This window comes from Hypomesus nipponensis, chromosome 11 (genome assembly GCF_054491055.1).
Source record: "Hypomesus nipponensis isolate SF chromosome 11, ASM5449105v1, whole genome shotgun sequence".
Taxonomy (NCBI): Eukaryota; Metazoa; Chordata; class Actinopteri; order Osmeriformes; family Osmeridae; genus Hypomesus; species Hypomesus nipponensis.
This window is the reverse complement of record NC_140371.1, coordinates 9,593,812-9,619,212: the sequence shown is the minus strand read 5'-3', so window position 1 is coordinate 9,619,212 and position 25,401 is coordinate 9,593,812. Positions and strand designations below refer to the sequence as shown.

Sequence of the window (25,401 nt, the reverse complement as noted above, 5' to 3'; positions counted from 1 at the left end):
GGTGGGGATCTAGTTCTTAATATTACTGTAACTGTTAATTTCTCCTTGCATTCTCTAATTCCTGCTCTCCTCTCTCTGTCCCCCCTCCACACCTCCCTGTGGTGTGGGGGGTTTGAGGTGTCAGCATCTGCCTGGTCGTCAGTCTTCCAACGTTGGACATGGTTGCCAGTGGACATCGACGTGACGGTCTACCAAAGCGGGATCTAGTCGCCAAGTGGACATCGGGCTCCCCGACAGACAACAGTGAGTTCCTGGTCCCTTCCCTCATCCACCTTCCTGTGATGCAGTGCCAATCACAGTCCCCCAGAGCTGTGGCTACCTCTCCTTAAACTGACATTTATCAACTCTGACCCAAGTTGAACACTGAATTTTGGTGTTTCAACACTTCACTGTTGTATGACTGTTTAGCCTGTGTTCTGCACCTCTCTTTCACCAACCGTCTCTGGAGTAGGGGATCCCTCACTGAATTGCTCCTCCCAAGGTTTCTTCCATTTTTTCTCCTCTAGTGAGTTTTTCTGGGAGTTTTTCCTTGTCTTCCTTGAGGGTTTAGGATGGTTGAGGGGCAGTTCTGTGGGCATATGTGAAGCCCCCTGTGACATTGCTTGTAAAAAGGGCTATACAAATACATTTTGATTTGGTATGCAAAATCATTATCCTACTAAACAGCTACTTCAGTTAGGGTACATTTAGCAATACATAATTTATTTATCAATCATTGGATACCTATTTGGAAGTCAAAAACAAACATTTGGCACTTTGTCAACAATTATTAAATGATCAATATCTTTACATTTTAAATCTAGCCAGAAATGTAAACAGAAAGTAGCAACAGAACTTGTCAATGAGTATCAACCCAACTCCAACCACTGATCTCAACATGTCTGGGCAAATTACTGAGTAGGCACCAATCGGGTGCAGCATCTATACAATGACACAAGAAATTTCTGTCGGAATGTGAAAGTTGATAGTGTTTTGGGGAGGGAAATGATTAGCTTGAGAACCGGGCACTGTGCACAGTAATTTTACAGGCGTCCATCTCAGGGTCCAAGGATGTGCGGTTCTGCGGTTGACGGATGAGAGTTTTGCGTTTCCAAAAGATACTGAGTTTGGGTCCACTGTGTGCTACATTGTAACAAATGTCTAGATTGTGGGGTTAAGACTATTTCACAGATAACCAATATAAAACATTTTGATCAACAGGACATAAAGAATTGAGAATGTAAAAAAACAACAGATAATTGTTGGCTACATAATCATTTTCATGAACGTACCAGAACATTGGCAATTTGGTCAAAAAAATGAAAAATAATACTTTTATGATGTGCATAAGTGATGTGGAGATTGAGCAAGTATTTTTGAGAATTTATATTATGATCTGGGAAATGTAGGTACCAAAGCCACTGAAAAAAACTGCCTGCATCATGGAAACTGTGCATTGTATATAGTTCCAGAAGTCTGTTTGTCTCACTGATATCTTAATCACCGACAGCATGACAAGCACTATGCACTAGTTTTTATGATGTCATCATGTACTTATTTTGCTGTATTTTTTTTATTACAAAATAAAAAACACTAAAGTGTTTTGATACAAAATATATAGCTATCAAATACAAATGACAAAATCCTATTTAGTATTTGAAATACATAATTTACATGTAAATACATGTAATTTACATCAAATACATGTATCATAAATACTGCCCATCCCTGACTGTGGTGCTGATGGACACTTCCGTCTTCTTTGATCGCTCAAATACATTTTGCCAATTAAGTGAACGGATGTGTTGGGGGGCCGCAAAAGTATTTCAGCTATGCAAGGGGGCCGTAAAGTGGAAAAGGTTGGGAATGGTTGGTCTAATGAATGCCTTGCAGTGTTTATTAAATTGACTGGGTGTGTGTATAATCCCAGAGCATTTATTGATTTGGAGCCCAGGTTACAGTACTTGATTTTGAGGCGATTGCTTGATTTTGACAGAAGAGTCAGGGTTTTGATTAAATGGTTTTGTGTTTAAAGTCTTGAAATTGTGAAAAACTATTGAAATGGGTTTGTTAATCTGCATCAATTAACCACTTTATTTGGCAAATAATATTAAGGCAAATTTACAATCAATACTTTGTTAAGCACACTGAAAATGTATACGCTTAACAGATTTGGTTTTATCAAAAGGCACACAAGTATATCAGGTTAGGGTCATCAGACCCAAGGTGAGGATGCCTAAACAATGTGAATAATCTACCAATATTTTAATGCCCCCAAGTCCAAATGTTTACCAAATAAGTACATATACCTGAACATTCATTGTCATCTTGTATCAAACTGGCCAGTTACACACCACCTCCTATGGCAAGAAAGATTTTACATTGAATAAAATATTTTTACCACCCATACAACATCCAAAGGGAAAACAAGGAAATGGCAGAGTTGATTTTGCTCAGAATCACTTACTGCAGCTGGTAACAAAGTTTCCTGAGAGACCAAAGTAATTAGAGCTAGGGTTACTATGACACCCCAGGGGGGATATCATGAGCGAATGGCCTGGAAGGACTAAACTAGTATGAAAGTAGCGTCTCATCCTCCTAAACCTAAAGATAAGTGTACATGTCAGATAAGACATGGTGGGTCACTGTAGCTGTAGGTCAAAGACAAATACCAGCATAGACCAATAAGGACACAAACAACATAGAACAAAGCAAGAGATTCAAGCGTTTTCCTTGCTTGACACAATGTTCAGTGATCACTCCATAACAGACCTATGCATCGATCAACTAGTAAGGCCACTTTCAAAATGAAAGACGTTATGGCACAGAAGACAAATGCTTTACGCTGAAACAACTTACATTTGATAAGATAGCAATAGCTCAGAGTCAACGCTAGAGGGCAACAGCTGGCAAAATAATCCCTGACTAGATTATATACGAATACATTTTCAGTTTGTCAACAGACGTAACTGAGTTGAGGAATACCAGGTTTTTATCCAGAAATATGCCTAATGTATAATATTATAAATGTCAAGTCAAAGATACATTATACAATAGAAGGCACTGAAGTGTAACAATGTGCACACCTGTTGGAGCAGAGCTCGGAAAAATGAAAAAGGAGTTCGACCGGTATGCACCAGATATACTGGAAGAGACTAATTGAGCTCTATTCTGGGGGCATTGAATAATTGTGATTTCTTGCGATTTAACTTGATAAGTCCAGAGGTCTGGCTTGAATTAACCAACAGTGTGCACCCTCTCTGTCTCCAGGGCAGCTGAGCTGTACATAAAGCATATAGAAACTACTGTTGAAAGTTTGGTGTCATTTCGGACATTCATATAGAGTCTATTTGGGTTTACAGGCCATCTGTGCAAAGTCTGGTATTCATAAGGCACAAAGTGATATGAGATGACTTCATAAAGCACCCAGACAATATCCAGGAGGATCCAGTCAATGGTCGGCCATGAGGAGTCTGATTGAGAGCACATCCCCAGTTGTCAGACCTTACATCTTCTTCAAGAAGGCAGTCATGATCTTAAACTTGATATAAGTATTAATGACAGCACTGACAGAATAAACCGTCAGCAAGTCTCCTAACTGAACAGAGCTAGTCTCTCCCTTTCTCTCTCGTGCTGCCTCTCCTCTTTTGTCTCTCTACTTTGCTCACGCTTACGCATTCTAGTAACCACAGGTTGATAATGAAATGTCATCCGTCCAGAAAACTGTCCGACGTCACTTCCTCCTGTCTCCAATCAGACTAACGGATTGACCTTATCGGTGGCAATGGGCTCCTCTCCTGGCCAGCACAGAAAAGGGTGATTGAGGGAAACATTTCTCATTTGGTTCCTCATTTAGTAATGTGCAAACACAAGCAGGGCCTTTGCAGAGACTGGTCTGTGATTATAGTGATAATGACAGACATATCTTTCCTTTAGGTTTCCACTCGACATCCCTGGGTTTGATGGAAAGGAGTCCACTCCCTCTAGTGTATAGCATTGTCCACTCCACGCCCTCAGACGGGTGTGGTTGAGATGAATAACTAAACTCATCACACACCCAATTGATAAAGGCAAAGGCCAACTTTGCGGCCATCTTTTTGGGACTACAGCATTGATATATTCTCCAGAGGGTGTTGACTAGAACCTCCAAGCGAATCGATCTTGTGCTCTCTCCCTGCTGGCCCCAGAGCCCCCCCTCGGGCCAGCACCATTATGGTGTCTCCCGACATGCTGGAAAACTCAAAGGCAAAGGTTCCGTAGAAGAGCATGACGATGACACAAAAGACCCACTCGAAGACAGCGGCGGCGTGCTGCAGGGTGTAACTTTCTTGCACAAAAAACACGCCACCTAGAAGCATGGAGGTCAAGGAAACTGACATGTTCTAATTTAATTCACCACATCCTCTACAAAAACCACTTCTTTCATTTGCTCTACAGCATAAAACCCCAAAGCACTTCCCCCAAAACCATTCTGCGCTATACACTACTCAACCGTAACATGTTTTGTGTGACAAGGGATTGCGAAAAGCCTCAAAAGTTATAACAACTGTTACAGTCCTGCAGCTGTATTGTTCTGAAAACATGTTCCGTCACGTCCTTAATACAGTGTTCCCACTTTAATGAACATGTGAAATTCCAAGGCGTTCGTACTGTATGACAACTGTTCTATAAGTTTCAATTTGTATGACTAACAAAGCCTTGTTGAAAACACCCTTTATAACCAGTGTCCTCCATGAAAAAACACAATATTCAACATTATTATGTCCAGATCAGATTTAAATTTTGTAAATTACTCATTTGGAAAAGGTTTGTCATGTCCAGAAATTCCAGTGGGAACTGTGAATAAATGTGGGTTCAGCTTCTGTCTGAGGTAGGGAAGGATACTGAGGACCAGGGCAATGAGGGCCACCAGGGTCATGGCCAGCCGGAGATGTCCCACACTGTACTCCCCCTGGGTCTTAGCCAGTCGGTAGGTTAGCGCTGACTGGAGGCCAACAAAGAGCATGCTGGTGGGGAATGCCACTCCTGCTCCGACGTAGTGCAGCACCTTGGCATTGTCCACCTGCAACACAAGCTCACACAGGTTAGTGCATGGAGGCAGTTTTGTTGTTGTTATGATAGGACGTATATACATTATTAAAAAATGAGTAAAAAGTTGATGTACAATGCAGTGTCTGTGTCTGGCCAAAAGGGGGTAGCATCAGACAGTCGGATTCAGGTACCTCTTGAAACAATCGAGCCTCTTGTCTGGAGAGGACACCCAGTGCAAGAGGTGTGTGTGTGTGTGTGTGTGTGTGTGTGTGTGTGTGTGTGTGTGTGTGTGTGTGAGAGAGAGAGATATGAGACAGAGGAATCTGCACTACAATAGAACAACACCTTGTCCTTTGCAGTCACAAGCGCTGTGAAGCACAATGCACAAAAGGAGCAGCTCTACAGCATGTGACCACAAGATATGACCACACACACCACACACACTAGACACAGATTCAACCTGATAAGAGACCAGCCATGGTTACTGCATGACTTAGTAGGGGACTACCACAATTAGCATAGAGGCAACTGGACAGACCCCAAGAAAAGGTTCAAATTCAAGAGTAAACAAACACATTAGTTTTTCCTTAAAAGCCCTTCACCAAACACAGAAACTTGGGCTGTAATATCTCTATGCATGCCGATTATGTTTAATCTTGCTAAACAAAACCCTTCCCAAAGCATTCTCTGCTGACCCTCCTCAAACATTCTGAACATTCTTGTAATCCTTCACCAGATCAAACTATTTGGGTAGGTTCCATAGGCGGAAATCCTGAGAAAAATAGGATTTGTCCCCTCCAATAAATCACTGTAAACATAAGTACATTTAAATAATATTAATATTATACATTTTACTTATTACAATGTAGGTTATGTGTTACAGCAGTAATTTAGGTGCCCATCTCAGGAATTGCTCTTGAGAAAATGTAATATAATTGTCCACCCCAAAATTGAAAGCAGATTTTTGACACTGGTAGGTTCAACATCATTTTCTTTTTCCTTAGCGCTCCTAACAGTAAATTGGAGACACGGTGATGAAAATGTAAACATTTGAGTGTTAAATTGAATGAGCTTTTAAAGCTGAGATAGAAAGATGTTTTGGTTTAGTACCTCTCCATCCGTAAGGTAAGTGTCCATTAGAAAATCCCATTATTTCCAGTCCAACACCTTTCCATTTGGCCCGTCACACCTCATTGACCCTGAGAAGAGGTAAGTGTTGCATGTTTGCCTGCTCCCAAAGAAAACAAACCCTACCAACCTGGTGCTCTCCTCACATTAGCTGCTGCTGGATGACACTCAGTACACCCAGTCCTGGGAGAGGTGTGTGTGTGTGTGTGCAGGCTGATGGTGATGTGAACATCTGACTCGGTCCTTATGTTTGACTCCAACCAGCTATGAAGATCTTTACACTGTCAATATTAGGCTGTGTGTGCTTACTTTGAGAATTAATGGGAGGGATGGAGGGGGGTATGCTGGGGCAAGTAAAACAATTGAGAGGGTGTGAAAAGAGGACATGTGATGACTGGAGAAAGCCGTGTTGGAAGGCATAGATCACAAACAGAGTGTTTTGTAAGAAAATCTAAGATGGCAATTGATGTTAGAGAAAACTTGTTGCGGTTTAATACCTAGCAGGTTAAGGGCGTTTTATTATGATTTTGGCTTCATTATCGGTCTAGCAGATGTAGCAAATCTGCACCTACACCCTACCATCCTGGGATAAGGATAGCTGATTCATCTCAGGACTGTTTTCATGTTTTGTTTATGCCATTTGGTGTGGCGTATGTTTTGTCTTTTATGATCTGTGTTATACGTAGTCCCTTTCTCCCTCCTTCCCTAACCTGCCATTTACTTTCATTTAAATATCAGCACACGGTGGAATCTTGATGTCCAGGGAAAACATGCACGCTGAGTTAATGTGTACATCCACTCACATGCACACATACACAGCGTTTTATGTTCTCATCCCTCTCATAATCCAAGGGGGTATGGAATAAAACTACATAAAAGCTATATTGAATATTGTCAAAAAGTATAAAATATTGTCACATCAAAAGGCCCTTGACAGTGACATAGCCATACTGGAGGCCCACTTAGGAGCTTAGCACCTGTAAGATTATGTGAATGCATGTGTTCCTATGTAAACATTGTGTTAACTGGAAACATAATGTAACACAGTAACTCTCCCCCTTCCTTCTTCTAATGGTTTGTCTTGTTTGTGCAATAGCCATGTCTTTGTCACACTGTGTTTTGTGTGTATGTTATGGACAATCTATAATAAAATACATTCAATACATTGCACATATCAGAAAGGTTTTGGTGTGTTCTTAGTTTCCAAGTGTGCTAACCTGAATGCATGTACAGCTTCCAAATCTGTAGGGTTTTACATTGAACAGGAGTATCTGCTGCATAAGTGAATATCAATTCCGCTCCTTGTGTGCTGTTCTAATCAATGAAGGTCAAACTCTCTCAGCGCGTGCACAGCTCGAGAGCAGTGTGTATGGAATACATCAGAGACAAACATCTGTTTGTGTATGTTTAAAAAAAAAGTTAGCATGAAACCTGTCTGAATTAAGCACGAGCGAGCGAGCGAGCGAGCGAGCGAGAGAGAGAGAGAGAGAGAGAGAGAACAAAGAAGGGCAGATGCAGCATGCTACCAGGAGACCCTCCACACCAGCCAGACACACCCACACATACTCTCATACCCTATTCCTGTAGGAGGTCTTCGGAGGTCCTTATAAAACTCTAATATATGACTTCACACTGTTTTGCACTATACACCTAAAATATACATATGCATCTTATCTACACTGTAAATAACTTATTGTATTGTCTGTTTGTATTGTATTGTCTGTACATATTATTGTATGTGATTGTAAATATGAGAGCTGTGAGAGAAACCTAAATTTCCCCACGGGATTAATAAAGTATCTATCTACCTATCTATCTATCTATCTATAGCTGTCTCATCTTCACAAAGAAAAACCTGTCCTGACCCTGATTAACGTACTATACCTGCACACGCACGTTCTTTCTGCAGGCTTTCACCCAGCCAGAAAGGGAATACCCAGTGTCATGACTCCAGTCATCCAATGTCAGCTATCCATTTAGGTGGAATCTCTCTAATGCCAGGAATCTGTCTGTGTCTGTCTGTCTGTCTGAGTTTCCGACGATTATCTCAAGAACAGGGCATTCTGCGAAGTTCAAAACTTTGCAGGTGTCCTTTTTGTTCGGATCAGCATTCAATATTTTTTTTTTAAGAATCCCCATCTTTCATGTGCCTCCACAGGCACAATGGAAACTCATCCCAGCCCCTTCACTGTAACTGGTCCTCTGGTCGCACCATAGCGCATGCACTAGGAGGCTCTATGATAACTTCAGTGGATTCTATTTTGTTCATGAACTTATACGATTAACAAAGGCATTCGCAATGAAATTAAACTAATAGCTTAACGCACCGGAGTTTGTAGTGAGGAATATAGGGAAATTCTGTTGAGCCATTTATATGTAAATTTGCTTTTACCACCAGATGCTTTCAAGGGGTTTGCTGGCTAGCTAACAGAACGACAATATTAAGTGGATATACTTTCAGAATAGATCAGTGAATGTTGTTAAAAAATACATGTGTTTACAGATGTCAAAACTGCCTGCATATTGCAAATGTATATGCAAGCGCTGTATGGTTAATGAGGCCTACAATTATGACAACTGGCTCAACCACTGTGCATGTAATGACTTCTGTTATCAACTAAATGTTTAGATGTTTGTGGTAAGATCAACATAACATAAGCAGTTCATTATGTAGGAAACAGCAGACAAATGAAGGCTGCATAAACATTTGCATGAATGTAGGCTACCACAGCATTGGCTATCTATAATTCCAGGAATCTGTGTGTGCCACCAATGTTATCACAGCCACTCTGCACCATCTATAGTTCAAGTCATCTGCATTTGTGTGTTTCACTGACATATTAATCCCCGACTGCATCATGGGCACAATGCACTAGTATGTCTAAATTGTTAACAGTTGTCAAGTCAGAATGTCTGATTCCCACAGTTCGTTGTTATATAACACAGCCATGTACTACAGCCCATTCCCTCTAGAATGTTGGTATTTTCAGTGCTAATGTGTTTTGTTTATGATGCTATCTTACTCTTTGAAGCCATACTGACTGTGTGGTCCTTACGCCTTTGCACCGTAACTATTACTTAAAACCTCATTTAAACAAAATGTGCCATGAACCATTCGGCATATTCCTAACACAAGCCTGATTTTTGGTGTTAACACACACAGAAGATGGCCTTTCAAACTTTGTTACTGTGTGCATGAGGGTAGGCATTTGTTAAAATTCAAAACTATTGTTTCGCAATGTTCCATGACCGTACCAATTATCTTTGCATTTTTGTTTATTTTTCATTATTTTTCCAGGCCCGGACACCACCTTCCCCCCCCCCCCCATTCCCTGCAAATTCCGGCAATTTTTTTTATTTTATTTACACACCACATATTTTTCTATGACTGCCAGAACTAGGTCTTTGGTTCTGTCTGTTTGTGTAACTGTGTCCAACCAGCCTGTTTTCCTTTTACTGCTTTCATCTGACCTGACTTTAAAGTTTTTTGTTTCAAGGGATGAGACTGTTCTATTGCTTTTTATACAAGTTGTGTATTATATTATTTCATAATATTTCTGTGTTATTATTTGGATATCACATTTTCCAACACTGTAGAACTCCAGCAATGCCTCTGGAAAGCGGTCTGGAGTCTGTGATTGGACACAGATGGGTTTTGTGACACGTGCACTAGTCCTGTCTGCCAGCTTCACCCCATGCATGGCGAGACATGATGACTCACTTCCCCCCCTCTTCCCGTAAAACTCCCTCGCTTTTCAGAGCGTTCCAGTGGCAAAGCCCCCAGAGAGAGGCAGAGACTGGGAGAAGTACAGTCTGTTGTTTCCTGCTCTCATTTTCAGATTCTCTTATAACTGGATAACTGATAATCCGTCCCAGGTCCTCTGGCAGACTAGACTATCTACCTGCTGCTCCTAAGACAGTTATCTAGATCAGACCTGACGAGCAGACAGTAGAGATAGATCAGACCTAACGAGCTGACTGTAGAAACTGTGATCATAGTTCACAGAGAGACAGTGGAGACCAGAGACCAGACCTGACAAGCAGACTGAAGAGACAGATCAGATCTGACGAGCGGACAGTAGAAACAGGGCCTAAAGGTGTTAGGAAAGAGGCAGAGGAAACAACCAAGGCAGCATGTTTCATCATTATCTGCAGAGCCGTCACAAGGGCTGTGCCAACTGTGCGCCCGCACAGGGCTCTTTTTTTTGCTTATAATAGTTTAGGACTATTTTGACTAACATGCTAGTAAAATGAAATACCTTATGTATAGTCTAGGTCAGTGGTTCTCAATCCTGGTCCTTGGGACCCCCTGCCCTGCATGTTTTAGATATTTCCCTGCTCCAACACACCTGATTCAAATAAATGGGCCTGATAACGACCCATTGATTTGGATCAGGTGTGTGGGAGCAGATGGAATTTTTGAACTGGGGGGGACCAAGCTGTCAGCAAATGATTCCAACTCTATTAGTTATTTTGTGTAATATAGGCTATATATGTATATATACTGAAGCTGCAATAAACATTAGTATGTCAATCACGCACCAAAACCTCATGCCCTTTGCAAATGTTTTATTAAAATATTTGCTGATCTCAACAGGATGTAAATGATTACAAATATAGCCTAACAATGTGTATGAAAATGGAAGTATAAAAAACAGATATACATAAATACAAATAAGTATAGCCTACATAACATGAAATGTGAAATGAAATTTACACTTTAAATTAAATATTCGTAATTCCCTCTGGAAGTATGACTTCTCATTGTAAATGTTTTCCAATAATAAACAAAATTGATTAAAACTAAAAAACTATTCCCTATGCAGCCAAACAAATGTAGCCTACTCTCTAGAAGCAGACTCAATAGGTCCCAAAAACATCTCTCGCCCTTTCTTTTCCCTGAAGATATTGCTGGGCAATATCTTGTCTGTCCAGTTTGTCAAGTAGGCTACGTCTTGGTGAATATGGCACACAGCAATGCCACTGAGCCTTTTATGTGTCATGGTTGATCGCAACCATGTTTTCAATCTGCGTAACGCACTGAAACTGCGCTCTGCCTCCGCAGATGACATGGGCACCACCATCAGAAACCTTACTAGTGCCTCTACCTGCTAATACACGCTAACAACGCTACACACGCTAATACATCGCTACCATCGCCTAAACCGCTGCGCAGTTATTAACTGATGCTTGTGGCCTTATGTAAGGAGAGTGGTGGGGACGGATCGGGGTCACTAGGAATCTGGGGGGGACATGTCAGGGGGTCATGGGGTCCCGAGGACCAGGATTAAGAACCACTGGTCTAGGTCACAGGGTAAATACGTACATTTGCATCAATGAGTCATTACCTAATGCCTGCTCACTTCATCTCCCTGCTCACTCACTGCGAGGAAGGAAAAAGATGTGGACCGATTTCGCAGGAACAAGTTGGGTGCTAAGAATTATTTTACAATTTTATCACTGGATACATTTGTCAACACTTCCAGAGAAGATGACGTGGGCCCCTTGCGACGGGCCTGATAATCTGGACTGGAGGATGGCAGCCTTTCCCTTTCTATAGTTCTGACTTCAGTTCTTGGCAGGCCTGGCTGTATGTACACATCACAGCAACTAATGCCACAGTGTGCTATTCAGAGCAGGAGATCGTCCTACTGTAGAAGAGCCGCAACAGCAACAGGAAGGACGGAGGAAAGGAGAAAGGCCAGAGAGAGCTGAAGAGAGGTTACAGGTAGGGGAGGGCATGTTAAACCAACCCTGCCCTGGCCCCTCTTCACTCCAGGACCAAGAGGAGGAGATGGGAGCAGGAAGAGGAAGAGGAGGGAGAAGAACCAGGGAGGAGGAGGACGGCAGGCTGTCTATTCACCTTCAGCCCCCCCCCCCCCCTTCTCAACCTTGTAAACGTCTCCGAGACACTGATGTGAAACCCCCTACTGAGGCCCCATTAGCAGTCTGCACACACATAACTTCAAGTCAGGGCACAGTGCCAAAGTTGAAAATATGTACTTGTAGAAACTCTAAATGACCAACAGCCACAGGCAAGGAACTCAGGAGGGGATGATGCACTCCCCCTCCAAACTAAAAACACACCATAAAAAGCTCACACAGAAAAAGAAAACGTTTCTTGTGAGCGTGTCTGTGTGAGATGAGCAAGCGTGACATGGTCTTACAACCTCCAGCTGAGATCGGTGGATCATAATGACAGAAGACTCGGCTGCCTGCTGCATGAGTTTGCGTGCTTGTGCTTGTGCTTGTGTGTGTGCGCGCAGGAGCATGTGTGTGCGTGTGCACGGGCATGTGTGTGGGAACAGGAGTTTACGAGTATCCGAGCAGGAGTGTGTGTGTCGGTGCGCAAAATCCCGCTGTGAAAGGGGCCTTTAACTACCGGGCAAAAGGTTTGGTTCAAGAATGTGAGGAGGCACACTTTAATATCAAATATCCAGCGCTGAGAGGGGAGGATGAAGGGGAGGAGGAAGGGGTGGGGGATGGAGTATCTAACTGGTCTAAGTGGTCAGGAGGTGTCGGCCTACCTGGAAGTTGCCAACCATGATGAGGCCTGCCGCACAGATCCATCCGGTGGAGAGGCTGGCCGTGTTCAACACACAGTTCTGGTGCTTCTCTATCACATGGGCATAGCGCAGCAGAACGATCGCCATGACTACAGCCAGGACAGTGGGGGGGGGAGGGAGGGAGGGAGGAAAAGACAGTTTGACTCACATTTTCCCATCATGGCTTGTCTAACTCCTCCATAAATTCATTGGAAATGACTGATACTGGTTAAACGAAGGCTGTGAGATGGGAGAGCAAGCACACTCAAACATTATGAGGGAAACGGGACATTGGTTTGGAAATCTTTACAAATGGGTTTGGACATGCTGTATTGTATTGTTTAGGGAACTGACTAATATAGAGTGATTCCAGGAGGACCAGTTCTTATTTAGCTTTTTGTGGTCAGTGCTTTATGGACAGGCTACAACTGCTGGGACTGAGGGAGGGGTGGGAAAGGTTGAGGAGGGGGACAGAGGTTGTGATGGAAGAAGGTGGGGAGCTCAAAGGGGACAGGGACCCAAAGCCAGGATTGGTGGACTAAAGGGTCCCATAACAGCTTACCAAAAAAGCTTGGCAAACAAACAATTCAACAGAATGAAAAAATGCCAGGAGTTGGAGATTTTGAATGAATTGTGTGTGTGCGCGAGTTATTGTTTCCGTATTCTGCTGGTCCCAGAAGGCACAGACGTCATTTTAGAGAAGTGAGGCAAGTTACCAGCATGGAAAAACAAATCGTTTCTCTGGGGCTAGGAAACTTAAATTTTTCTTGGTCTTTGAGAAAGACAGTACACAGCGGAGAAAATAAAGCTAATTACAGTTTACAGCATTCGATTATGGGGTCTGTACTGCAGACTGCCTGACTCACCCATGAATCTTTATTGTCACAGAAGAACTAACACTCTCTAAAGAAACAGCTCGTTGAAGCCTTCATTGGAGGCCAGTTTAATATTAATCATATATCAAAAACAACCACTTTGCTAGAGGATGTTTATATTGTTGTGAGAAGACAATGGTGTAGCAGACGGCATTAGGGTCTGTCCCCTTCCTGTTGAGGATGCACATGCTAGATGAGAGTCACCAGCTCACAGAGGCCTGTGGGCGGTGTGTGATGAGTAAGCGTCTGCCCTGACCTCCATCTTGGGAGGTCAGGGCAGGGCTTTCTCAAGGACAACTTTTGATAGCAAAAAATGATAATAAATGTCTCTGGGCCTCTCCCTTTGTCTCCCTTCCTCAGGTTCTTCTCACTGGATCTGTCTCTTTGAGGGTCTCAATGGGTCTCTCTCCCTCTCAATCTCTGGATTTCTCTTCATCTCCATCTGTCTTTTTGTTTGGCCCTCAAGTTCCCTGTACTCGTTTGGTGCTGAGCTACTTTTCTAAATTCAGGTAGCCTGGGATAAACCAAGCTCTGGCTCCAATCCAGACAACAGACACTGTGGAACCAAGCCAGCATTTCTTCTGATGTGTAACTCTCACCCCAACACACAGTTCGAACACACACACCTATTAAATAAACCCTTCCATCCCCACAAGGGGATCTATAACAACACCACTGGAAATTTGGGCATGGGGCTTGTAGCACTGAACATTTCTTATTGGTCGGGATCTTGCAGCAGATTTTCAAGTACACTCGCCATTTTTTATAGTCTGCGGCCGCAAATATACATCACCATGGAGAACAGAACATACAACAGAGGAGCCAATGAGGAAATCTTGTCCTTACCAAGTATTTATGCTGAGGACGAAATTCAGTGACAATTAGAATCCGCGACCCGCAATGGCAAAGTGCATTCTAAAATCTCTGGCATGTTAAGAGTGATTAACATTTTTTTCACTGCAAAATAGATCCGGGAGAAGTTTCATAATGATTAAATCAATAAATAAGACACCCATTGCCTGTTAGTCACTGGTGCATAAGTCAGCAGAATCATTTCACAAATCTTGAAAAAGGTTCTGAGGTGAAAACTTGGCTGATAAAAGGCTGAAGGAACCTTCTAGTTCCTTGCAAAATAGTTCTGGGGAGTACAAGTTCTGGGTATGTATCAACTGCCTTTTCTGTGCCAGTGCAAAAAGCATTCTCTCGCATGTTGTTACATGCCCACTCAAGTGTATCATAATACAAACTAGAGAGGGTACAATTTCTGGGGAAATTGTAGGGTGTGCTTGCTTGCTTCAGATGCAGGTGGGTCCGTTTTCCCTTTCTAGTGATACTTTAAGCATTTAGCCTACTCATATTGCATAATTCATTAATAACCCCCTTTGAAACAAGAAATCCCCTTTGAAACAAGCTACTGTAACAACGTTGTCACTGGCAGTATTTCAGATGGAATTGCAATTCAAATAGTACTGTCTGCTAACTGAAAATAAGCCCCCCAAAACGTAAATAAGTTCGATATTAATTTAGGGGGACATGGCTAATTCAAAAGCAGTTTGCTGGAGGCAAGCTAGCTGCCGTTGCTATCCACACTCCACTGATTGTTTGAAAGCGCAGGAAATTTGAATGTTTCTTTTGTAAGGGATAACTAAGCAATAAGCCCCAAGAGGCCGTAGTTTGCGCTGATTTTAAAACAGGTAAGGGGAGTTGTTAGGCACGACGCGAAGCAGAGTTTTCTCTGCTTTCTCTGCAGTTTTGTTTCGCCATGAAGGGGCTTATTTCCCTGATAATGACCAGCATTCTATACATTATCCCGCTTATTACACGGCTACTTGCCACCAAAAATAACTTAACACAGTGTGTCTTTTTACAATGTATTTGTTACCATTCATATTGCTGATCAGCAGAGAAATAGTTCGCCAAAGACATTGAACTTCATAGACTTTGAGCATTATTTAGGCTTCAAATCAGCTGACGTCGCTAAGCAACAGAGTACACTGGGGTTAAAAAGTTACCGGACTACTTGCGGAGTGCTACGAAAGACAGCGGTCAAATATGCATAGCAACGGTCAAATATCAGAAAATTGTTCACCGCAGAACGTTGGGAAGCCCCATTCAAGTGAACGGAACATTCTACAGCATTAAGAACAGCCATGTAATAAGACATTATTATATGGCAACGACGGTACGAGCTTTCTGATTGGCTAATGGGGAGTCATGCCAGACGCGTATTGCCCTCCTCAGTGGTCAATACAGCTCCGTATTGTCCTCTGACGTCATCTTCAATATGAGCGACGATTCAGCTGCTGAGTTTTACTATCCAGATGATGCTGAAAAGATTTGTCATCGAAAGTGAGGATGAAGACTAGACTCTTTTAATCACTTGTGTCGTTATTTTGTGTTGAAATTAAAGCCATTTTAGCAGAACTATTTGTCCGCTTTCTATCAAAAGTAATGAGTTGCTAGGCAACACATGAAACACAGCGTGAGAAGACTTGAGAGCTAGCTACAATTAGCCTAGAGGTACCATTTATTTTCATTTACAAAATGAAAAGAAGCTAAAAATGCCATATAATAAACTACTTACTAACCTTGACCGTTCGGTCATGCCGGGAAATATCAAACCTCGGCTTTGCCGTATCAACCTCGCTATTGCTCGGTCGATACGTTCCAGCCTCAGTTTGATATTTCCCGGCATGACCTCACTCTCAGTTAGTAAGTAGTTAATAAAATTGAGCTATAGCTGTGGCATTGAAGACAGTACTGTAGCCTACTACACTGCCAGTGGGCGAGCCGAGTCTGTGACTCTGTGGCTAACGTCAAAACAAGACGCAGTCTCACTCAAATTCCAAGTTTTACACAAATAACAAACTATGCTGAGAAACTATGCTAACTTTGCAATCGCCATATCTTTAGAACACTGCTGTCCATTTAGATGTAGACCCTGGTACGAAATTAAGAGAATACTCACCAGACGCAGATCGACAGTTGACTGAGTGTCAACACTGTTGACAACACTGTTGTTGCTGCCGCAATCGTCAATGGAGGCTGACAGGCTCTCACGTAGCAAACAAATCAACGTTTTTACAGCATCTATATTAAAATCTCACCATCTGGCTGTTTTCACAATAGTCATATCGTCATAACATTTCCCTCTTTCAGTTTTTTTGTGTAAAATTGAACTATAAAATTAGCTACAAAAAATACTACTATGACGCTTTCTGGCATGGCTGCCGCCTAAAAGACGAGGCGGTCTCACGGGCGACCTGCACTCGCTCAAATTTCAAAGACTGTCACAACCTAAATCAAAAATGCGAGATTGCAGTTCCACTCGAAATCGCTTTCTCTACAAAGCCAAATGGTTGTGATTTTTTTGGGGTGGTATTTTTCACTCGTAATCCAAGCTCCAATTTGCGAGCTCGAAAGTCTCTATCACGTTGTATCGATGAGTTGTTGCTAACGTGTGTTGACGTGGTGACGTAGCTAGCACAGGTTACCCTTCGTCGACAAAAGGCACCCCACAAAAACGTAACGTAACCTCCTAAACTGTGCAACGGAACGTAAATCCACATACAAGCAACACAATTGAGACCAAGACAAACATTTTGACACAGCCGTTGTCAGTGTAGTCCAAATATTGACTGAGCCTTAGGGGGGCAAAAATAATAAATAAAGAAAGAAATAAATATTATGTGAGATAACAATGGTTTGTGCTCGCCAAAGGCAAGCACACCCCGATGATCACACTGCTTGATTAGGGCTAACTGCTGACAGGAAGTGAGGTTTTGAGACTGCTAGAAATATGCCCTGTTTTAGGAACTAGATAGTTAAAGAGGTCATACTGCTGAATCTGTTACACTCTGTGGGTATTGTGGGTGTACACTCTGGCTCTGTGGGAAAAGAACAGCAATGGAAACCTCTTGGCACACAAGCATACTATGGCCCTGGGTAGCACAGGTTCAGAGGTCAGGTTCACAGTTCTTAGACAAAACAGCAGCTGTTCACTACTGCCGGCAGAGTTTACACCGTCCTGTGACAGTGTAGGTCCTGGAGGGCTGTTCCACAGTACCATCAAAATAGCCCTCCTTGAACACTTCTCAACCCTACTATCAACCAACCATAGTTTGACAAAAGTATGTTTTGTTGGCTGGCTGCAATGGGCTACACTGTAGCAGTTTTATATCAACTATGGCCTTGTATGCTTGACTGTGTCTAAGTTCAAGTAGGGGGCTCTTATCATGGATCTGTCCTCTGAGAAAGCTGCCGGGCAACACACCAGCAGACCTTGGGTAGAAGCTGGAAAGTCTTGTCTCTTCTCATCTCATCTCTCCCCCTCTCCCCCTCTCACACACACACACACACACACACACACACACACACACACACACACACACACACACACACACACACACACACACACACACACACACACACACACACACACACACACACACACACACACACACACACACACACACACACACACACACACACACACACACACACACACACACACACACACACACACACACACACACACTATTCTCATTCTTGGCCTGAACTTATAACCCACCCTTTCCCACCCTGTGGCTAAGAATAAAGACACACACAACCAAACACACACACACGTCTCACCACAGGTCTCAGCCAAACCCACAGATGGAAAACTTTAACTAGAGGTTGTCGTCAGAGAAGCACAAAAAAACTACTAATGTACAATACAGCACGTAAACAGTACACTCACACACAAAACAAAACACATGTCCGTCAAAATGTATGGATGTGTGTGTGTCTTACCCATGAATGAGCCAGTGCTGCAGATGAGACTGAAGAAGCAGCTTTCCGGGGGCAGTGTACCACACTTGCTGTGGTAAAAAATACAGAGCGTTAGAAACAAACAACTCTTCTTCATGCCTCGTAAGTAAATCTTTCTAGTACATTTTGTATGTGTGCGTGCATCTGGTGTGTGACCTTCATCCGATTTGTCTCTCTTATACAGACAGCAGGCAGTAAAGAGGAGGGCACAATCAGTCAAAACATTACACTACCAGCTTGCATGTCTACCTGCCTGTGTCTCTGCTTGGGACCCTGTCTGACTGTCTGCCTGCCTGCGTCTCTGCTTGTGATCCTGTCTGACTGTCTGCCTGCCAGGGTGACTGCCTGGATCCGGACAATCATGCGAGACGGACCCCTCATGGTGTTTACACTCATTGACTTCATAAAGATCCTATTTTTTACATTCTCCTAACCAGACTTTGATGTTCAAAGCTCTGCAGTAGGGCTAACAAAACAAAGCCGCAGGCTTTTGATTCCTCAGCCACCCATCTGAAAGCTGACTCGTTTCCTGAAAGTTCTTTATGTGTGTATGTGTGTGTGTATGTGTGTGTCAGACAAGTGCAGACCAATTCTTCCCCTCCCAGCCCTATGATAGCAGGCAGAGGTTTATTTTGGGAAACCATAGTCAGCCGCACAACACGTATGCAGATAAACACAGGGAGGCAAGCGCAAACACCGCACATAAACACAAACAGGCTCCTTCAAATGCAAGATTGGTTACAGAGGTTTGCAAAAAACAATGGCGTTGTGCTTTCCTGTTATTACCATTGTAAGGCTGGGTGTCAAACCTGCCCCCACCTCTCATATGCTAAAGTCTGGAGTTTCTGGACGGTCTCAACTTGATGGCTCTCACTCACACCCCATTCGAGATGTGGTCTGATTGGTTGTTCTTGTGTATAAAGGGAATTGTAATGCATTGTTCTTTGGATTCTTCATCTCTTGAGACCTTCTCCTCAGTTCTCCCTTGTCCTACTGTCCTACTCCTTGCTCACCTCTTGCTTTCTCTCTGATTTACAATGATCATGGTAGAGTAGGTAAGATTTAAAGCTTTCATAATGTAACATGTTTGCCTTGTAATTGATTTCATTCATTTGCAAAGTTATTAAATGCGTATTTCATTTAAACGTACTTTGACCATTCTTGCTCTGATTTAACCCATAGAGTCAAATACCTGGAATTCTATTGGTATTGGCATTATTTGGTTCATGCTAATACACTTCAGTTTCCCATCTTCCTTTAAACCATTAGGGAATTTGTTTTGGTTGTTCGGACAATATTTACCCCCCTACACCATCAGACAGAGTAACTGGGTGAGCGTTAGAGAAAAAGAGAGAGAGAGGGGGTGGGGGGTGAGGTAACACTAACCTGATGAGAGGTATGTCGTCCAGAGTGCAGCATAACCTTGGGCCGCTCTGCAGAGTCAGCTCCTCTTCACAGGACTGGTTATACAACCTGACAGCACGTGCACACACACAGTGTTACCCAAAAGTGTAACTAGTTTAGGTTAGTTTAATGTCATATAGACATGCTGTATAGACAGAACAATTATTAAGTAGGTTATGCACAATAAACTGTATTATCATTAATACATGAAATCCATGTTATTTATTAACTGCACAATAAGGTTAGAGAATGGACACTTGTAAATGCAATGGTTAAGTCAATCGAAAGAAAATGTTGTAGAAACAGCCAGCATCTGTATCTCACCACAGAAACATGGCATGTCTCACTGTTTTGGGCACTGTCACTTTAGTGGTGCCACAGATTTTGGGTGCTTGTGTGTGTGAGCACTTGGACAGCCCTACATATAAACTGCAGGTTTCCCCGGGCCAGGCCGAGCACAGGGCAACCTGTCGCTTGGTCAGTATGACCGCAACAATCACACTGAAAAGAACAACCAAACCTGCTAACCAGCTCTCACACTGCTAATGAGACAAAATACTGCCTGCAGATGAATAACGAGAAACCAAATAGTCTTGGTGCTCAGATATCTCCAGCTATATTAAGCTCTTTTAGTTACTGTTTTGGTACATACCAGTTATCCACCGGGCAGACATGCTGGTTGTACAGAGCCATGGCATACCTGGAGGAGTATAGGAAAACATGTATTGGCTTAAACATCAGCTATTTTTATGTACTTAAAAGGCTTCTAAACTGAACATAGTCAAACCAAGTGAAAGCCATACCGCAGAACAAGTGATAATTGAAAAAAGGGAAGAAAGACAGTTGTGGTTTTGTGGTCACAGAGAGGGGCAATACTGGAAGCAGAGTTTCAATGTGAAAATGAATTTGAGCTTACATTTACATTTAGTCATTTAGCAGATGCTCTTATCCAGAGCGACTTACAGTAAGTACATTCCCCCGAGGCAAGTAGGGTGAAGGGCCTTGCCCAAGGACACAACGTCAACGAACCGGCAATCTTCTGATTAATAGCCGGATTCTCTTAACGCTCAGCCATCTGACTTCCCTAGCTTAGGAAGGAAGTCTATCTAGCCTACTCATATTGGCCGGGTTTCCCAGATTCGTTAAGAAGCTCTTAACACCAAGAACTTCTTAGGAGCGTTCTAAGAACGCTCTAGAACGCTCTTAGAACGCTCTCAAGAAGCTCTTAGCGTTAAGAGCTTCTTAATGAATCTGGGAAACCCGGCCATTGATGATAGCACAGTATGTGACCTACTTTGAACTTCAAGACACTTGAGACACTCCTGATACCATTACCACCAATAGAGTAGGGGCTCTCTGGCATTGCCACAGAACCTTGGGTCATGCTAACCCGCTCTCGGTTTGCATTACACCAGGTCACCTGAGCAGTTCTAGTGAAAGCTGGTCTGGTTGCCATGTTCTACCCTGGCCTGTTTTTCTTTAGCAAAGTCAATGACCGAAGGGCCAACCTCTGAACCAAGCAGCCTATCTACAGTACGTTTGCTTCCAGCATTTAAATTGCACTGAAACAAGGATCTACCAGTAGCAATGCCTAAACACCAGAGGGATAAGACTGGAATTCAGAAATGGAAATGTCTTAGACCTAAATGTATCTGCCAATTCTTTGCCCCGCACACACACAAACACACACTTTTGTTCTGTGTATGTAGAGGACTTTATCAGATGTGTTCAGGGGTCAGTGAGAGGCTAAACAATAATTAAGAGAGTTGCCATGGATGGAAGCGGTCTGACCTAAGCCTATGTCCCTCTCCAGACACAGAGATCACCTGAGCCCTGTCGTAAACAAGCACTCGGCCATCTGCCTCTGACGCCACAAGACATGAATAATCATACCAGAGAGGATAAGCTGGGGACAGAGAAACAGTGAGGTGAAAGGGTGGGAAGACAGAGAAAAAGGGATATTCTGGACCATGCCCTGCATCTAGGCTGTATACTTAAACCCCATTGTCTGCCTTCCCTTCACTGCCATTCAGTTTGAGTTCCAATATACTGAAGGGTAACCCAATTAAGTATTTATCAAATATATATCTGGATGAATAAATGAATGACAGACTTCCATCATGCCCTCTTGCAATAGAACAATTGTGTATTTGCCAATCTCTACAGGAGACCAGAAAAAAAGTTTGTCAAGTTGTGTCTTTGAGGCATTAGAGTTGTGCTATCTGAATTCTTGATTTATTGTTTTTCTTTTTTACAAATCCCAAAACGGGTTCAGTCTTTGATGAAACACCATGTGTCAGCCATAGAAACAGATGGATGCTTGTATGGCAGTGTCTTACATAATAAATAGCACACACACTTTGCACCAAGAGAGTGAGTAAAGACAGGCGTCCAAATCTTAACCTGGGAACAGTATTACCCATTCCTTCTCTCCCCTCTGTGCTGAGACTCATTCAGTAGTGCTGTTCACATATTGATACCTCATGCTAATCTTGAGTCTTTTCATAGACCGATTTTGTACACTTAAATGTCGTTTAGAAGTTAAAATAACACAAACTATGGCCTGAGGCCATTCTCTAAATAAAGTGGCCTTTCTTAGCATGTGCTGTACTTAAACTAATGCGGTCTGTGCTAAGGGTAGGCTAAATAATAATAGGTTTGTTTACATTCGTGGGCGACTGCCAAAGTTGAGCTGTGGTGAGCTGTAATTGCATGCCAAGGAGTAGTATAGCAGGGACAGGCCACTTTTTTTTGTAAGACACATGGAAAGGAACATTTCCATGGAACTTTCTAGAATCTGTATTTGAACACCACAAAAGAACGAAATGTAGAAATAGCGGAGGTTTGTGTTTCAACTCACGTGAGTCTTAGTTGCAGATTATCATTCAGCTGATTTGCAGCTCACTTGTTTTGTCTAGGCTTCTTTTGATATTTAACCCTAGTCCATCCTAATAATTGAAAACAACAGGGTCTACATGTTACAGTATGTTGCTAGATCTTCACATAACTGATATGTCTTAGGATCATATCTGGGAACTACAGAGGAATGAAAACAAAACCATCATCATAAAAAACAAAAAGGTCAGTATTCATGAGCAAAGTCGGGGTGGACAAGGCCCTCCTCCATCTCTGACTAGCTCTTTTATACAGTGGGCCGGGCTCTGTCCCATGTCATGTGGAACTCTTGAATAAGCACTCTAAATACCCCAGGCCTAGTATTTACCTAACTCCCACCCAGATACTGGCTGTGGGAGACTGGGTGGAGTTATGCAATAAAGTGTGTTCTTTCACATTCCACTGGCCAGGAAGGGGACCTTGACTGCTCCTGAGAACAGGGTGCCCTTGTCAACGCAAAAGGAAGGAAATAGGTGAGGAGAGGCTTCAGACTAAGCTATAAAAAAAACTCCCCAAGATCACTGTAGACCTTTTACATCCTGACCATCACTCACAACTGAAGAGATCAGGATATCCAGGAGCTATATTGACTAAATCAAACTTCTCTAAACTCAAATACCTAATTTCTGGCATACTAGGACCACCAAAGTACTTAATTTGCCTCCAGTGTTGAGGTAACCAAGTTGAATTGGTTAAATTCAGATAAACTAAAGCAGTGTTTATGAACCGTGTTGCTGGCACGAGTCACAGGACACAAAATTCCTAAAAGGCAAGCGAGGTAGAAAGCAATACTGACAAGGCAAAGCAATGATACCTTTGACATTGGCAGTAACCTCATCATCACACAAGACAATCTAGTGGGATGGTTAATACTGTTATACAATACATCTTACAGAAAGGCTACTTTAAACGCTCTCCTCTAGGCTAGCCTAACATGAACACATCACATCTTATGTTTGCCAACAGAAAGGATGACTGGATGTCGATAGAGTTGATAAGGCCACAAAAGGGAAATGTGTCCCTTTCGAGTCAATGAGTTTAATTATTTGCCATATTATACCCTTAATTATTTGTTATAATGACCTAACCCTTATCTTTGGAAGCCCATCCAAAACTGGATGGGAAATGAGTGGGAAATGCATATGGTTGACACGACTTTAGGATAAATCAGAAATAAATCAATGGACCCATTTCCAACAGGGTCTCCAGTTCCATCTCTGGGCTGCAACTACGAGACACTCACACAACCCATATTCCAGTGATGGTCAAAGCTGGAAGGCTGACTGGTAATATCATCCAAAGCGACATCTCTGACCCTCTGTCCTCTTTGCCCCTGCACCTTCGGAAATATCCCGCTTCTTCTTTCTCCTCGACCAACCACACTTTCTCCGTACATGTATTAGCATTTAATTCCAGATGACGGAAATATGTGTCGTCGGCATTTTCATCTTGTCACAGGTGAGACGGTGAGGCGATGATTGTCTGGTGGGGGAAGAAAAAGAAAACATTCATGAACGGGCACTTTCTACTGCTTTCTTGTTAGTTATTCAATATTATCACGAAAAACATCTCCACCTAAATCAATTGATTCCTAGCTAGCTAACAACATGCAAAATGTGACGGTCGGACCAGATAGCCTATCTTGTTCATCTCATTCACCGGCAAGATTCTACTCTGACTAGCCAAACGCTGTTCATGCTAGGTAGCGTTACATAAAATCACAGGAGATATCATTATCTCACCCATATGCTTTTTCCAAATGTCCAAATAAGTTGTTTTGTGTCCACTTGCAACAATCCCCAGATGGTCACCTCTGGTTGCACTTGACTTGATGCGGTTACAACAAGTAGCTAGCTATAGGAAGCTCTGGCTTACGCTTTTTCCGTTTGAACGAATTTATCAAATAACCTGTGTGAGCTTTTCACCTATACGTTTTTTCACCTTGATTGAAACAGCTGCAACGAAACGAATGCTCAAACTCGGTGGTGCTGGGCAGATGTACCCAGATCTTTGTACATGGAATAACAGTGTGCCAACCAGCTGTTTCTTTGAACTCCTCCCATTTATGAAATTGGATACGCTCGATTGACTCATTCGGCGTTCGGTGAGGTGGACACATGGCAAATATTCAACAGTCGTGTAATAACCATATTGGGAAATCCTTAATGTGAGAAAAGTTGTGAGGAAAACACTGAAAATTTGCGTCCACTTCAGTGTACACTAAGCATTACACTTGGTGACATGAACCATAAACTCCCTACTTGGAGTGTATTCTGTTAATTTCTTTCAAATTGTCCGTTTCTGATAACAGGAACTCCATATCATAACTTGACAGGTGAAGTTTAAAGTGTTGTCTTGAAAGATTTAGTTTACCGCAGAATATCAGTAAAGTAACAGTTGAGTGGCCTGTGTTGAAAAAGCAAGTTTGTTCTCTCTGCCATCTAGTGGTTTGTTGCGGGAAAACGTTTGTTCGTAGGTCTACTAAACATGTCAGAGCCTGTTTAAGGAGAGCCTTGCCACTCCCTATTAAGCCCCATTGTACCGAATTTGGTTGCAGTTCCACCAGAGTTCCACTGGGAGTGATCGCGAGCAAGTGCATGTTGAATGGGAGTCTATGGAGCTAAACGGCTAAATTTGTCTCTTTTGCCTGATTGTCCTTGAGAAATCTCCGATTTGATTGTAGTTTTTGCATGTTCAACATGGATTATAGGTCGAAAGTATAATTAACTAGT

The 25,401-nt window shown here is 42.6% G+C and overlaps 1 protein-coding gene across 5 annotated transcripts; it reads right to left on the bottom strand.

Annotated features, from left to right (window-relative positions):
* Positions 1 to 681: 681 nt before the first annotated feature.
* LOC146268004 (transmembrane protein 150A) lies at positions 682 to 25,064 on the bottom strand. Of its 5 annotated transcripts, none has more exons than XM_084709189.1 (8): positions 24,412 to 25,064; positions 23,913 to 24,151; positions 20,427 to 20,474; positions 19,757 to 19,843; positions 18,353 to 18,420; positions 12,666 to 12,793; positions 4,864 to 5,041; positions 682 to 1,140 (listed from the first exon to the last, which is right to left on the bottom strand). In XM_084709189.1, exons 2-8 carry the CDS (start codon positions 23,975 to 23,977, stop codon positions 989 to 991), a joined length of 726 nt encoding a protein of 241 aa, XP_084565315.1. In that variant the 5' UTR covers positions 23,978 to 24,151; positions 24,412 to 25,064; the 3' UTR covers positions 682 to 988. The 5 variants fall into 5 exon arrangements, with proteins under 5 accessions (XP_084565315.1, XP_084565311.1, XP_084565312.1 ...); XM_084709185.1 differs by lacking the exon at positions 682 to 1,140 and adding an exon at positions 1,191 to 4,327 and having other exon boundaries at positions 24,412 to 25,051; XM_084709186.1 differs by lacking the exon at positions 682 to 1,140 and adding an exon at positions 1,191 to 4,327 and having other exon boundaries at positions 24,611 to 25,051.
* Positions 25,065 to 25,401: the final 337 nt, after the last annotated feature.

Bases quoted from the DNA above. Each gene is read 5' to 3' on its own strand.
- LOC146268004 (XM_084709185.1), bottom strand. From the start codon at position 23,977: ATGTCGCTTTGGATGATATTACCAGTCAGCCTTCCAGCTTTGACCATC. The intron at 20,475-23,912 runs GTGAGTGTCTCG...ATACTCCTCCAG, and splicing joins ATCACTGGAATATGGGTTGT to GTATGCCATGGCTCTGTACA. The intron at 19,844-20,426 runs GTATGTACCAAA...ACGTGCTGTCAG, and splicing joins GTCTGCCCGGTGGATAACTG to GTTGTATAACCAGTCCTGTG.